Source organism: Orcinus orca, chromosome 19, assembly GCF_937001465.1.
Source record: "Orcinus orca chromosome 19, mOrcOrc1.1, whole genome shotgun sequence".
Classification (NCBI taxonomy): domain Eukaryota; kingdom Metazoa; phylum Chordata; class Mammalia; order Artiodactyla; family Delphinidae; genus Orcinus; species Orcinus orca.
Genome location: NC_064577.1, coordinates 30,547,239 through 30,563,817, shown reverse-complemented (window position 1 = coordinate 30,563,817; position 16,579 = coordinate 30,547,239). Strand labels below are relative to the sequence as shown.

Here is a 16,579-nt window from a genome sequence, read left to right as displayed (position 1 = left end):
ATATTACCTATAATTACACATAAAACAATAATGCATTTTGGGAGAAGGAGTTTTACAAATCGAAGGGACAAAATTAAATTAGGAAAATTAACACAGATGACAAAAATTATGGAAGTTTGGGGAAGATAAAATAATACAGGTGTTGCTAAAGGCCAATCAGCTATAAAAATACTGATTTACTGTTGGTAATTAAATAACAAACTCACCTAAAATCTGTCTGTCACCCTTATACTGCCATCTCTTTGAAATACAGTACTACAAATTATTTAATTAAGTCAAAAGTGAGAATAAGTGTTAAAACCCTGGTAATTATAGTTAAAGAGGTTTTAATTCCTGAGAAAGCAGCAGGAATGTCTACAGAGTATTTTTATATGAAAGGCAAAGGGTCTGCAAGCGGCAGGTTCTAAAACCTTAGAAATAAATGGAAAAAAAGCCAGAAAACAACATTTACAGTTTACGTTGCTCTCTGGCAAGAAAATAATTTACCTACAAGGCCAAACTAACATACACATCAGAATGAGTGCACCACCTGACAACCGAGAGCCTCTGGAAGAGATGCTAAAAACCCAGGCACACCAGAACGTTTTGATGCAAAGCAAATATTTTCGGTAGCTAGGAGATAATTTTAAATACATACTACTAAAATAAATACGCTCTCCACTTTTAATGTTTATTGCTCAAGTGAATTTGGTATCCCTGTTGTTAATAATTTTATAGAAGTTCTTTTAAAGTTGGGCTTAATGAGGCTGAACAAATTTCTATCTTGCATTAAAACATTGATATTAAAGTGTTAAAAGATGGTCCATGGGATACAGGAGTCACTACCCTCCCAACCTCCCCCTTTTTTTTTTGGCCACACCACATGCGGGATCTTAGTTCCCTGACCAGGGATCGAATCCATGCCCCCGGCAGTGGAAGCACAGTCTTTAACCAGAGAAGTCCCAATTATCTCCCTTCTTCAACTGAACAAACACAGTGCTGGGAATAAAATAACAACAGCAATGAGATGCTACCAGAATATGTAGTTTTCAGTCCATTTTAAATATACAGTAAGTCCCCTACATACGAACGAGTTACGTTCCGAGAGTGCGTTTGTAAGTCCAATTTGTTCGTAAGTTCAACAAAGTTAGCCTAGGTACCCAATTAACACAATCAGCTATATAGTACTCTACTGTAATAGGTTTATAATACTTTTCACACAAATAATACATAAAAAACACGGAAAAAGAAAACATTTTTAATCTTACAGTTCAGTACCTTGAAAAGTACAGTAGTACCAGTACAACAGCTGGCATACAGTACAAGGGGCTGGCATCGAGTGAACAGGCAAGAAGCGTTACTGACTGGAGGAGGGAGAGGAGGTGGGAGATGGTAGAGCTGAAGGATCGTCAGCAACAGGAGACAGAGGGCAAGCTGCACTTTCACTCACTCATCCTGGGTTTGAAATAAAGATACTGTACCACTGTACTCTATACAGCACTGTACAGTACAGTACACAAAAGCACAACCACTTGTAGAGGATGCGTGCACGTGACAATGTACGCCAGACATGTTGTTACCGAACCCAGGTCCGGCTGCTTGCCACTCAAAAGCCAATAAAGAGGCCAGGTTGGTGCAAATGAAAGTTTGCTTTATTTTGGATGCTGGCAACAAGCGGGGAGGGTGGGGAGGGCGGACGCCTGTCCAAAGGCCGACTCCCCCCTCCCCCGACAATCAGGGGGCAACAGCTTTTAGAGACAGAGGGAGGGGGCTACATGTAGAAACAATACAGTCAGCCTGACAGGCATCTTGAAATTGGTCATCAGTGGTCTGACCAGAGTCATCTGGATTGCTTTAGGTACAGTTAATCTTCAGTTCCAGGGTCTGTTCGTTTCCATTTCCTTGAGGCCAGTTCTTGGAATTGTGGCAGCTTATGTCATGGCTACAGCCTGCCCATCATGTAGATAACTTCTGCCACCTGGTGTGGGTTTCACTATCTATAAGACAGCTCACAGGATACGGCTCAGAATACTATCTACAGCCACTGAGGAGGAAATAAAGGTCCTTGACTATGTTTACTGACTAAACTATTATTATTTGGTCTCCTCTGTTTTCCTTTGTTTCTGCATTTTCTCACTTCTCTGATTAAACTAATTCTTTGGCCGAAGTTTTTGCACAGACAAAAGGCAGGCTGAGGACATGGTGGGAGGGGGCAAGGACCCTAGGGTCCTGTTCCGTTTCAATGTGAACTAACTAATGTGATTGGACGTGTGAACGCACATTCACATCTTTGAAAGTTCGCAGCTTGAAGGTTGGTATGTAGGGGACTTACTGTACATTCTTTATCTTTCTATCAGAACGGAGAAAACCAGGGTGCCCAAGTGCTGCAGGCCCAGAAGACTGGCGTGAAAATGAGCACAGAGCAGATAAGAGCCCAGGAAACAGAACCTAGAGAAAGAGAATCTTCACCCGACTCAAAGATTCTCATCCTAAGCACTACAGATAGTTAAGCTGGGAGGTGGCATTCATTCGTTATTCTGTGAGATAAGAAATCAACGCTAGCTTGTTCCACGGATGCTACTTAGAGAGTTCTACAAGTGTGACAGGCACTCCTTGTGGGGAAGAAAGGTTCAGTTAAAAAGTGACCAATTACAATTAAGTGAAGGAAAAATAAAGAACTGAAAATTTAATTGATTAGGCATTTGAGCGCTTGCTATGTGCTTGGTATTTTTAGGTACTAACTTAAGTATTAAGGAGATGGGAGTTTGTTCATAATGATGGCACGTAAGCCTAATGTAAATTTATTACAATGCTTGGATGGCTACTGGCTACTGGCAATTTTTCTTATTTACTGCAGCAACAATTAATTTTTCACATTTGAAATCAAGATAGGTACTTAGAGTGAAGCTTTATGTGGAAGAGTTTGCTCAGTCAGATGCAGAGCATCCCATAATTTTTAGAACGCCCTGTTTCTCGGGCATTTATTTGACACTTCTGTTACAAAAACAGAGGAGTCTATCTGAGGGTTACAGATAAGGGTCCTTTTTAAAGCTGACCACGTGGTCTCAAGTTGCACAACAGCCTCTTAGGAAGAGCTGCCTTTGCCCGTCTTACTGAGTCATCACAGAGGGTAGGTATCAGAAACAGAAAAATAGGTTTTTATTTTAGTGCATTAATACCGATTTTAAATGGGCTAACTCTTTCTTATTGATACGCTGTGTAGCGGGGCAAATGGCATCTTTGTCTCATTTTTCTATTCATTTTGAACTGAAGGTACCTAAAGTGAAAACCTTCATGTGTATCCGCAGGACCTGCACTGACAGGCATCTCCTCCTACTTCTTGAGCAGGACTTCTGATTCCCTGGTCCTCCTTCATGTCCAGCCTGACTTACCAAGTCCCTCAACACACACGAAAGTATAAACAGCCTAACCAAACTGAAACCCAAGAAAAATCTCATACCCACACAAAGCATTGATTGCTCACAGCTCATTCCTCTTTCAGTAACTACTGCGTGGTGCTTAAAATAGAATTCCTCTGGCTGGAGGGGTCGGTGAGATCGATTTCTGAGGTTATGGTGTGAAAATAGTCACGCTCTAACAGCATCTTGCTGATTCACTCCATCTGCAGGTGACTCTACTTTTGAGTATCATTTTTATACCAAAGGATGATGAAAGAGCAACTGAGCTTCTAGGACAGGGCGGCTTGCAGGCAGGACAATGTCCTCCAGCTTCTGCTCTAAGGAGACTTAGAGAAACCGCACATGTGTTTTATCTACCTAGCGAGAGGATTCCCAAATCCAATTTCTTCCAAGTTTTAGTTCATCGAATGGGTGATATGCTTCTTCCATGATTAACTCACGCAATCTCTGCCTTTGGTTATGTTTGTGCCAGAAAACTAAACGATAAAGCAAATATAATATCATTAGAATAAGAATACAATGCAAAGTCAAGTCTGCTTCTGGCTGGGGCCTCCTCCAACCTCATGAGACAGCTACAGGGATTACCACCAGCACAGCTGAATGCCTGGCCAAGGGTAATGAGACCCATTTCCGAGGAGCTGAGGAGAATAGGTGGATAGGTATGTAGAATACGGATTACAAAATGTTCTGGAATAGGAGCGACATTAGCAGTATTCTTCTGGTTTTCTGATTGACATGTGGCACTATGTTTCACTTCCATCCACCGTGGGAGGACACAGCCCTAGGCAAGATATCATGACCCCACCATGTCACTGGTTTCACTCAGATCAAGCCTATAATGGCCTTCATATTTGACTCTAAATTAACTGGGTAGTTATCTCTCTAACCCCTCACCCCACCGCCTCCCAATCCCTCTCAAATTATCTGTACGTCTTAATGAAACCTGACAAAGTTCAGGGGTGAAAGAAACCGTCTCTGGAGATTCTCCCTTAATCTCATTGCTAGATTCAGAGTTTACTGTGAAGATGTTATTCATCAAATGTTTTATTAATTAATATTCAATGTTCTCCTGTGTCTGCACATAGATTTTTAAGTGTCCCAGAGTGTTTATTTCTAAGTGCACGAGATAATCGGGCTGTACTTCAGGAGCTGCTTTCACTTCCTTAGAAACGTAAGTAAGGGCTACGCTTGCAGGTCTGGCTCAGACTTACCCCAGGCCTCCGGGCAGAGCTGAGGCGGCGGCTCTGCTCCAAGCCAGCTGACAGCACTTCACACCCTCCACCGCCAGTGAGACCCCGAGTCTGAGAAGGACTGGGAAGGGCAGCTTACCATCTCTGATCAAAAGGCAGGCATGGGGTATTTCTCTAGATTATTACTGTACTGTGTTCCAGCTCCAGAATGGGTTTGAACCTCCAGACCAATGACACTAGCAATCTCTCAGGTTGGTATCCCCCAGTCCCCAAGCTCCCGGGTAATTCTAACGAAAGTCCTCTGGTGTTGAGAACCAGTGGTTTATCTCATAAGGAAGTGAAGACTTGGGACTTCCCTGGCAGTCCAATGGTTAACACTCTGAGCTTCCACTGCAGGGGGCACACGTTCGATCCCTGGTCGGGGAACTAAGATCCCACATGCCGTGCAGCGAGGCCAAAAAAACCCCACAAAAAACAAAAAAGACTTTGTAATAAGTAAACACAAACTAACATAATGGTCCTCAATCTTTCCTAAGAGGACGTATTTCTTCTTTCCTCTCCTTTCTTTTGAAGGTGCTTAATGTTTTTTTTTTTCTTGAATCAAAAGCTATCAGAGAATCCTACTTAACTTTCTTCTCTTTGGGTGACATTCAATACGATATTGTAAGGTGAAGGGCACTAAAATCAGTTTAATGTTATTTGCTACAAAAACACTAGTCGAGTATGTGTGCAAATGTAATGAGAATAAACATTTTTTTCTTTGCCTCTAAAGGAACACACAGCCCCCCACGTACCTGGACCGAGCAGTGGCGATCGGTTCAGCTGGGCGCTGGCCTGGTGCGTCGGGGGCGCCTCAGCCACGTTTGCGTTGGTGCTCGCGGTGGTGGTGCTGGTGCTGGTGGTGGTGCTGACCGAGGCACTGCTCTGGATGCCCGGGTTGTTTCTGTCCCACATGTTTACAGTTTTATTGTTGTAGTTGCTCGGGTCGCCCCAAGCTGAGGTACCGTCATCAATTTCCATTTTGCGTCTAATAGATGGCGGGGAAGGTTCCTCCCAGCCCGTGGCCTCACTGCTGTCCTTCTGTTTGACAGGGACCGGCCCCCCAATCCACCCTGTTCCTGTCTGTTTAACGGAAGTGGCTCCTCCCCAGTTACTCGCGCTGCTGTCTTGGGGTTTGCTCGCCCAGTTCTGTTGCGGGCCAGGCTTTAAAGACTCTCCCCAGCTTGTCCCTGGATTCACCTTTGCATTTGTGCCATTGCCCCAGCCACTGGTCCCAGACCTTGGAGCCTCGTTCCAGCCAGACCCTGATCGATTGCTGTCAGCATCCCATCCAGAGCCGTTTTTTTTCCCATCCCCCAAGTGTCCGAGGACAGAAGACGAGTCTGCCCAATCTCCCCCTCCTGCGCTCCAGGCGGGATTCGCTTTGTGTCCGTCTCCCCAGTTCTGAGCTCTGGGTTTTTGAGGCTCACCCCAGGTGGGCGACTTGTCCTCCTGATTTACGGTCCCACTCCAAGCGTGGCCACTCTTGGCCGCAGCAGCATTACTAACAGCAGTAGAGCTTATCGTGTCCCCCCAAACCCCGGGGCCATTTGGCGCTTTGCTGCTGCTGTCTCCCCAACCTGTGTTTGCTGGCGCAGCAGCAGGTGGTGAGCTGACCCACCCCGTTACTGAAGAGGTATTTGTACTGTTCATGATGGACCCATCGTTCTTCCCCCCTGAGTTTGAAAGCTGAGTAGCTGCGCAACCCCAGGCCTCTGTCCCATTGTCATTCTTTCTCTCAGACCTTGGGGATTCTTCAAATTCCCAGGCAGTGTTTTGCTTTACTGGAGTCTGTCCCCAACCAGTATTAGACAGAACTCTTGGGTCAAGATCGTTCCTTGGCAATTGGATGTGCCCTTGGTCTAGAATCCCTTTGTCTCGCCTTCGGCCTTCTGTTCCTTCCCTCCCAGCGCTTCCTTCGTTGTGGCTGCCAGAACCGTCGCTGCTTCCTTCACTTGCTGTCGTTCCAGAAGATGCAGCTTTGGCCCAAGAGTTCGTGTGTTCGCTGCCAGGCTGCGTGGCAGGATTCTGGCTGCCGACACTAGGACTCTCCCACCCTGTTGATCCTTTCCCATTGATGTCGCTACTGGAATGCTGGTTTGGGGGCTTTCCCCAGTCCCCGTTCACCCCGTTAGAGGGGCTTCGGCTGGGGTGGCCCCAAGCTCCCGAATGGAGGTTACCGACGCCATGGTTGCCACTGCCCCGCCCCCAGGCGAGGATGCCAGGACCGGCAGGAGGTCCCGAATCCCATGCGTTCCCTCCGTTTCCCTCCTTGTGCACAGCACTGCTGGAGCCATTCTGCTTAGCACTTGATGCCGAGTTCACAGTGTCGCCATTCCCCTGATTGAACCCAGAATTGCTATTTCCTGTGGCAGGGTTACCTGGGGACAGTCCCCACACAGAACTGCTGATTCCTTCGCTGCCACCCCCACTGACTTGAGAAACTGATGATCCGTTAGCACCAGGAAGGCCTTGCAGGTGGGGCGGGATGATGGCCCCCATACCAACAGCCATGCCCCAGTTTGGCAGTCCGTTTGTCTGCACTGCATTGATAGGGTTTGGTGAAGAGTTCAGGGGGTTAGTGTTATTTGGTCCATCAGTGTTAAGGTTCTGAGGTTGTACGCTGAAAGACACATTCTGAGAAGTGGACGTTTGTGGTTCTGTGCTCTCTTGCGGCAGCAAGTTTCCCCAAGCACCTAAAGTGCCCGCTGGGTTCCCATTCTGGTTGCCCATGTTTTGACCTATGGCACTGACTGGACTGCAAATACTGGAAGGGTTGCCTGTCGCCACAGTTCCTTCATGTCCAAGTACAGGCCAGGCAGCTGGGTTGGCATTGGGATTAAGGTTAAGATTAATGCCAGCATTGGAGTTGGAAGCACCCCAGCAATTCTGACTTCTCCCATCTCCGATCATGTTGTCCATCTTTCCATCCCCACCACTGAGGGAGCAGTGAGCCAGGCCGGAGCTGGAGCCCGTGGCTACGCCCCACACTCTGGCTGCATTTCCATTACCGTTTGCTCCCCCCGCCCCAAGGGCACTCTGATTAGAAGGGCTTTGGACGAGTGCGCCGTTGGTGCCATTATTGCCGTTCGTCTTCTTGGTATGTCCAGTGAAGCTGCCCTGGGCACTCCCTGTAGCCATGCTACTGTTCTCTGAGCCACAGCTGGAGGTACAGTCAGTGTCTGTCGTACATTCTGAGGCAGATTCAGCCTCTGTTCCCGTGATGGAAGGCCACGCCTCCTTATCGGTCCTGTCTATTATCACTTTATCCCAGCTGCCGTTGGCTTCGCTCCTGTAAGTGGGCTGCTGTCCCCAGTGGGAACTTTCATAATGCTCTGCCAGCCCGCTGTGGCCGATTTCTGCAAAAGATGAAACAAGTTCAAAGTTAGATTCTCCTCCCACTTATCGGTGAATCAACTGTTAAAACTAGTCTTTGGGGGAAGCTCTTTATTTCGAGTTTTCAATTCTGAATGACAAATACTAAAAAATGACTTCAAGAAAAAAGTTATTTGTCTTCTAAGTAGCTCCCATTCAAAAAAGAGTTAATGCTTCTAAAATTACTTTAATTCTTACCACTACACCATAGTATTGAGAAGATTCACAATGCACATTAGCACAGGAGCATCTGTGAAAGCGTTTGTAGTAAAGAAAGTGGCTTAACTGGAAGCAGTTTGGAATCTATGCGACTATGCAACACCTGTGAACACTCAGCTTCTGGGAAACGCTGGCTACAACACTGAAGCTCGCCTGGATGCTGGGTGCAATTTGCAGTTCTTTTCAAGACTGCTAATGAGTCACAGTATTAGATAGAAGTTACACAGCTCATTTGGTAGAAAAGAATTGTAAATCTCCCGCAGAATCATATAACAGAACCAATATTTGGGGGGTGGGGGATGGAGGGAGGGAGAGAGAGAGAAGTGGTTTTAGAAAATGATCTCTCATGTTATCAACGGTACAAGAGTTAGAACGATTTGATTACATTTATACTACTTTATCTGTTATTACCAGTGATTATGGTTTATCCTGGTTTCCTGTGCATTAATAAAAAATATTCTCAGCGCTATATCTGGTATCTTCTCGGATCTCTATGGATTCCTTCTACAGTTGCTTTCTACTTCCTTAATTTAGTCTTTTCTTTGGAGATCCCCAGAATAACTTTATACGATATCTTCTATAGTATTTATATCTTTTCACTCTTATGATCCTTTTAAAGAAGCTAGTATTTGGTATCTGTTATTTACCTCCTTTAATTTCCTAATTTTTGGGGTATTTCTAACATTGCAATCAAACTTATATTCCAACGAATTTTCCAATAGACTTTATTCGAAGTATGCATCACTCAAGACCTCACACAGTTTAGAAATCGTTGACAGTTTCTTTAAATAGTATGATATACAGATAATTGCAATTAAATATTTCTTCTCTTTTAGAACACTTTCATTATTATGTTCTCTGCAAATTAATTTCAACAAGAAATATCTTACTCACGGACAGTAAAACTGGGTTCCCCCCCGCAATCTCTTTTATAGTTTGATGGAGCTAAAAGAGGAAGTATTCAAAGAATTATCACCATCACTAGAAAGAACATACCAAAACTAACTTCAACCTTAAAAAAAAAAACCCAAACAAATGACTTTTGTTGCCTGATTTAAAAGGAATGTAATGAATTTATCAGCTCCACGCTCTAACCAACTGAGCTAACTGGCCGCGACTAAAAGGAATGTAATGAATTTAGAATGATGGTCTAGGTGATTCTAAAGTAGGCAGGTAGGGACTTCCCTGGCAGTCCAGTGATTAAGGTTCCATGTTCCCAGTGCCAGGGGCACGGGTTCAATCCCTGGTAGGGGAACTAAGATCCCATGTGCTGCACGGCGTGGTCAAAAAAAAAAAAATCAACTGTGTCGCTTGTAAGAGGTTTTTATTCTTCTTTTAAAAAAATGTTTGGCAGCATTGGGTCTTCGTTGCTGCGCACAGGCTTTCTCTAGTTGCGGCGAGTGTGGGCTTCTCACTGCGGTGGCTTCTCTTGCTGCAGAGCACGGGCTCTAGGCGCGTGGGCTTCAGTAGTTGTGGCGCACGGGCTTAGTTGCTCCGAGGCATGTGGGATCTTCCCAGACCAGGGCTCGAACCTATGTCCCCTGCATTGGTAGGCAGATTCTTAACCACTGCGCAACCTGGGAAATCCGAGGCTTTTGTTCTTAAGAAAATAAAGAAGTAAATATTAAAAAAAAAAAGTAGGCAGGTAATTCCAGGTGAAAACTACAAAGGGAAAATGAAGATAGGCAACAGAAAACTTTAAGTATCTAAATTACCATAAAACAATGAAGTTCTTTATTGCCAAATATTGATATTAGGGGTTGGCTCTGCTACCCTGGTTTATGACAATTTCCTCTGTTGGTTTTGCCTATACTATAAAAACTAGCTTATGTAATAACCAATTTAAAGAGATCAACGAGGGCTTCCCTGGTGGCCCTCAAAATAAAGAGATCAATGAGCCACTCATCATTTAACACTGAAAATAAGACCAAGTTAAAAAACAGAGATTATCCCTAAATGCTCATTGACAGATGAAGGGATAAAGGTGTGGTACATATATACAATGGAATATTACTCAGCCATAAAAAGGAACGAAATTGGGTCACGTGTAGAGACATGGATGGACCCAGAGACTGTCATATAGAGTGAAGTCAGAAAGAGAAAAACAAATATCATATATTAATGCATATATGTGGAATCTAGAAAAATGGTACAGATGAACCAGTTTCCAAGGCAGAAATACAGACACAGACGTAGAGAACAAACGTATGGACATCAAGTGGGGAAAGGTGGGGTGGGATGCATTGGGAGAGTGGGACTGACATATATACACTAATATGTATAAAACAGATAACTAATGAGAACCTGCTGTATAGCACAGGGAACTCCACTTCGCTGTACAGTAGAAACTAACACAACATTGTAAAACAACTATACCCCAATTAAAAACAAACAAACAAAAACCAAAGATTATCACTTTTTGTCAGCAAACCTACCACAGTTCACTCTCCCTCGGTCTTGCCTCTGCAGGGACAAGGTTTACCCAAAGGCGGGCCACCTACCTCTTGACTTGGAGAGCACTCACTGCAACCTGCACCCAGCAGTAGCAGGTTACCAGCCTGGCCTAGCAAGGTTTTACATCCATAATGCTTGCTACATATTAGGCAACCAATAAATGTCTGTTGGACAAACAAAAGAATCAATGTATAGAACCAAATATGAGTTTTAGCTAAAGCCACCAATTAGCTGAACAATCTTAAGTCATTTCTCAACTCTACAAAGATGATGATGAACTAACTACCTAAGCCCTAAAGTTCTCAGCTCTAAAATTTATAATCTAGAGTTTATATATACTACATAAGAATCACACAAAAAAATACCTAGCAACATATTTAACACTGTCAATCTCAACTACAATATTGGAGAGAAGATTTTTTTTCTGGTAAAATATACAAAATATAATTTTCCATTTTAACCATTTTTGAGTATACAATTCAGCAGTGTTAAGTACATTCATTTTGTGAAACCATCACCACTATCCCTCATCCCAAGATGAAACAGTATACCAGCAATACACCAGGGTTCCAATTTCTCCACATCCTTGCCAACACTTGTTATATTCTGATTTTTGAATAACAGCCAGCCTAATGGGTGTGAAGTGGTATCTCATTGTGGTTTTGATCTGCTTCTCCTTAATGATTAGTAATGTTGAGTATCTTTTCACATGTAAAGCATTTTTATAATCAAACTGATTTATTTCGTTTAAAATGAACAATCTAAGAACTACATTGTTTGCATATAAAAACCCCATAAAACCCAATGAGTTTTCAATAAATAATGTAAAACAATTCCAAAATATGCCATCCTCCTACTCAGATGGTTTTGTTTTGGAATTTTCTACAAATATTTATAATCAAAACATAAAACTGTAAATAGTAAATATTATTTAATTTCTGACATTATGAGATGATAAAATGTAGGAGCAATGTTGTTGCTTGTGAGAAAAATAAATCTAGATCATTACATTTTGAGCTATAGAACATCCTACATTTTACAAGATAAAATAATTTATAAACTTCTCTATGAGATAGAGAGAGGGTAAGGCAAGTAATGAGTTTAATACAGTAACTAGGGAATTCCCCGGCAGTCCAGTGGTTAGGACTCCACACTCTCAATGCCGAGGGCCCGGGTTCAATCCCTGTTTGGGAAACTAAGATCCCACAAGCTGTGCAGTGCAGCCAAAAAAGAAAAAAAAAAAAAATACAGTAACTAAACCTGAAAAGGGGAGATGGAAAACAAGGAGGAGAAAAATTACATGAAAAACACTGAATCAACATGCTGATAAATACCTGAATTCTCTACTTTCATGGATAGTCCTCTGCCCTTATAGCTTTACAAGAGCAACAAAGGGCCAAGGACCAAAGGCTAACGTTGGAATTAAGGAGATAATCCTGTGAGAAAAAGGATTTTTTTCATTCACGTAAATTTTAAAAATCCCAAATTTCATGAAAAATATTAGTCATTAGGTTAAAAAAAAGAAAACACATCCATAAAGGTGTATCAAGGGTATGTAGCATCGCCGTGCAGCCTGGGCTCTTTCTAACAAGTGTGTCTGTCTGCTGAAGGGATGGCCCCCACAGTGATCAAGTTCCACCGCTCAGTCCTTCCCTGGGGTGGAGAGGAAGAGCTCAAGGGCAGCAGAGCCAGCTCGGCACCAACGAGGCAGTGCTGGCAGGAGCCCCAGCACCCGAGCCGACAGAGGGCAGGATGAAGTCTCGCCTGTGCGTTTACACACTGGAGTCTCTAGGACACTTTCACTTACTACGACTGGATTCTCCTATGAGAATCTAGGAGAATTTCTAACTGTCTCCCCCAGACCCATTCCTGCTTCTCTCCAGTCTCTTCTCAGTAATGCACCAAATAGTCTTTCCAAATGCACCTCCAGCAGATCATGAATGCCTACTCACACACTTCAGAAGGTTCTTAACATCAAACCCACGAGGTATCACCTCACACTGGTCAGAATGGCCATCACTGAAAAGTCTACAAATAATAAATGCTGGAGAGAAGAAAACCCTCACACACTGTTGGTGGGAATGTAAATTGGCGCAGCCACTATGGAGAACAGTACGGATGTTCCCTAGAAAACTAAAAACAGAGTTACCATATGATCTAGCAATACCACTCCTGAGCATATACCCAGACAAAACTATAACTGGAAAAGATACATGCACCCCTATGTTCATGGCAGCACTATTAGAATAGCCAAGACATGGAAGCAACCTAAATGTCCACTGACAGAGAAAGAAGATATCATGTGATATCACTTGTATGTGGAATCTAAAAAAGTTACACAAATGAACTTATTTACAAAACAGAAACAGACTCACAGACATAGAAAACAAACTTAAGGTGACCAAAGGGGACGGGGGGAGGGATAAATTAGGAGTTTGGGATTAACAGATACACACTACTATATATAAAATAGATAAACAACAGGGACCTACTGTAGAGCACAGGGAACTATATTAAACTATAATAGGGAACACTGGAGTAAGGGCAGTTCTGGGAAGGAGAGAAGAAAGGGAGATGACGGACTGAGATCCAGACATATTGAGTGTGGGGCGGTTGCAAGACCTCCGAGCGGATCCGCCCTCAGTCCTGGGAGAAGCAAGTCAGAAGCTCAGATGTTAATGTGCAGTTCATCAGCAGTCTCTCCGTGTGGACTCACGCATCCTTGCAGGTGCTTCATCCAGCTCCTTAAAAGACCATTAGCACCACTCTTCTCCCCTCTTCACTCCCCTCCATCACCTGCTTCAGTAGCTGGATCAAGTGGGGGCTCCCTCCAACAAGCACTGCGGAATCTACGTGTTGTCATCCGCTCAACAGGACACTTTTCTCAAAGGCGAGAACGTGTCTGCAAGTGGTGCATGCCAGGAGACCAGTGCTCCTAACTCAAAGGGGAGCTAAGTGTTCTGGAACTCGGTACACATGGTGGGAAAGGAGACGAGAGAGAGAAGGCTAGAGGAGAGGAGATAAAAGAGGGAAGGAGGTGAAAGCATGAGATGAAATGTCCCCCTGGGAATTCCCTGGCAATCCAGTGGTTAGGACTCGGTGCTTTCACTGCTGTGGCCCTGTGTTTAATCCCTGGTCAGGGAGCTAAGATCACTCAAGCTGTGTGGTGTGGCAAAAAAAAAAAAAAAGAAGGAAGGAAGGAAGAAAAAAAGAAATGTCCCCCAAACACCAAGGGAGTTTTACTGAACGGGTACTTACACCTGTGTTTTGGCACAGACGGTATAAAGGACAGGGGATCACTGCTACTAAAGGAACCTAAAGGAGAAGCTCAATTCTCACCAGTGCACGGAACAGCTCAAGTCCATTTCCAGGTGAGGACTTCTGTCCTAAGCTTGCAAAGACGGCCACCCTTATATGAGGAACTATTTGGAGGGGCTTAAAGTGAGGCTAACAAGTTAATTTGCTATATACATTTATATGTGTTATTACCATGTAAGCCACTAAAAATATTTTTCTACTTAAAATGTTTTTAGTTGTAATGGAAACGGGATAAGGAAACAAAATGAAAGAGACAAATATTACAATGTCTTTCACTGTAATTAAACTTCAGGAACACCAAAATGATATATGGATTTTTCCAAGATAATACCACATTTGGGGGTGTTTATAGGGTCAAAATGAACATTAAATACATTAAAAACCAAAAAGTTAAGGCTAAATGGTAAAAATTCCTCTATGCCGTGGTTCTACAATTTGATTTTCGGCCTTGCTCCTTAGTGTTCCCAGTTCTGGTACATTAAAGAAAGCTCTTAGCCCCAGGATCTTTCTTTACAGGGTCCTCTCTTCCTACAGTTTGGGGCCCCGTACAGAGCCTGTTCCTGTGTGACTCTAGTCACAGTGTCCTCCGATGACAGTTCCCTGAGACACTCACATTCTGCTGAACAAGCATGTTCAACAGCCCTACCGATGAGCTCACAAACACTGCACAGATGAACAAGACCTAGTCTCCCCTCAAAGAACTTTCTGTGCCGAGACGAGCATGAAGCACAAAGGTGCCAGTCTTTGCTCTAGTTTTTTATTTTCCTTCTTTCACTTTATCTTGTTTTCTCATGTTTTTCCTTCTCAAAAAGTTTTAAAATGGGAATCAACTGTGACCTATGTACTTTAATACATATATAAAAAAATAGTTTGGGGACTCCCCTGGCAGTCCAGTGGTTAAGACTTGGAACTCTCAATGCAGAGGGTGCTGGTTTGATCCCTGGTTGGGGAACTACGATACCACATCCTGCGCAGGCAAAAAAAAAAAAAAAAAAGTTTGAATACATAAATGCATTTAAAAGCTGGAAAGGACTTGAAAACTAGAAAGCAGAAAGTTATGATTTTAATGCAATATTTTTGATTTTCAAATATAGACTTAAGTTGATTTGAAAATACCACTCACCGTCTTCTTAGTGCAGTGGTAAAAACCAGACAACAGAAAACAAAGAGCAGAACCTACTTCCCCAAAACACAAAGGAGTTAAACCTAAAGCCACTTTGGAAAAATTAGGCTTTCCCCACTCCCACCATCCTTTCACCACTCAGACTCCTTTAAAGTCTTCTGTGGGTATCTGAGGAGCACAGTTTGACTAGTTCTGTTCTGGGGAGCCCCTGAAGTCTCTCCTCTCTTGCCGCTCATCGTCATCATCACCAACACCACCATCACATCAATAGCATTATCACTCCCACCATCACCACCACCACCATCATCACCAGTAGCACCAGCAATACCCCACCACCACCACCACATATTCTGACACTAGAATTTATCTCTAAAATGAAAACGTGTTACATTTTTAAGGCTATTACTCTCTTTATGTTTAAAGCACACCATTCTTCTTGGGAGAATTTATGACTTCAAAAATATTTGAATAACATGCCTTTCATAAACCAAAGTCTCTTGACTGTGCTATCAATTCAAAAACCCATCTTTTAGTTATAGTCTAAAAGACTCTATGAAAGAAATTTGTGAAATGACTGACTTGTGGGAACAGGCATTTTGAAATGAATGAAAGCTCTAAAATAAACCAAGACTGAATTCTCTTGTAAGTTATTCTCAACTCTCCAGGATAAGCCCACAGGAACTGTTAAAGGCTAAAATCCATGCATCTGTTATGCAGCAAGTTTGAGAGAGTTTATAAATAAGTCTTCCTATCCCTAAGACACCACATATTTCATAGCACTTTCAAGTTCTACGTATTTCCACACACATTAAATGAACTGAACCTTACAAATTACATCTGTTTTACAGATGGGGAAACAGAGGCTCAGAGGCCAGATTTGGAAAAGGTGTTATAACCAATAACCAGTAAGGACTGAACAGAAATGCCTATCTTCAGGATAAAATTCCAGTGCTCCTTCCATTACAACATTCTATCACCAAATGTTAAATTCACTTTTTTCCTGCTGTTTGAATGGTTTACACGTTCTACAAATAGGTGTCTCTATAAAAATGTAAGTAACATAAACAGTCTTAGGTGATTAAAAAGGATCACACGATAGCATGGTTTAAAGAAAAAAGCTTTCTTCTTTTTTTAAATTCCAAAATGTTACCATGTAAAGATAAAATTTTCAAGAAAAAGTGTTTAACAAAGAGCTTCCTAAAGCTACAGTAAGCGAGCTTTTAATTAGGTATCAAATTAATCAGATAGGGAAGTGTGGACAAGATTTACTCAGAAGTGCGCGGGATGCTTAATTATTGCTAACACTGACAAACAGTACGTAGTCCATTCTTTCTCACCGCAGTCCTTTTAACCGAAATGACAGAATAATAAATTATACAGTCATTCCAAATGCCTTCCATAGTTGAAAACACATGAGTGCTACGCTTACTGATAACACACAGTCCTCGGTTTCAAGGGGCGGG

At 42.9% G+C, this 16,579-nt stretch overlaps 1 protein-coding gene across 10 annotated transcripts in view; it reads right to left on the bottom strand.

The window, feature by feature from the left end:
* The window catches only part of TNRC6C (trinucleotide repeat containing adaptor 6C), a 129,786-nt gene that overhangs the window by 38,057 nt on the left and 75,150 nt on the right, over window positions 1-16,579 (bottom strand). For 9 of the 10 annotated variants that reach the window (XM_033438596.2, XM_033438600.2, XM_033438604.2 and 6 more), the window contains one exon: window positions 5,383-7,986. In XM_033438596.2, the coding sequence (XP_033294487.2) occupies window positions 5,383-7,986 (2,604 nt within the window). Of the gene's footprint in view, window positions 1-5,382; window positions 7,987-10,722; window positions 10,840-16,579 lie in introns of all 10 variants that reach the window. The other variant, XM_033438597.2, reaches the window with a different exon arrangement.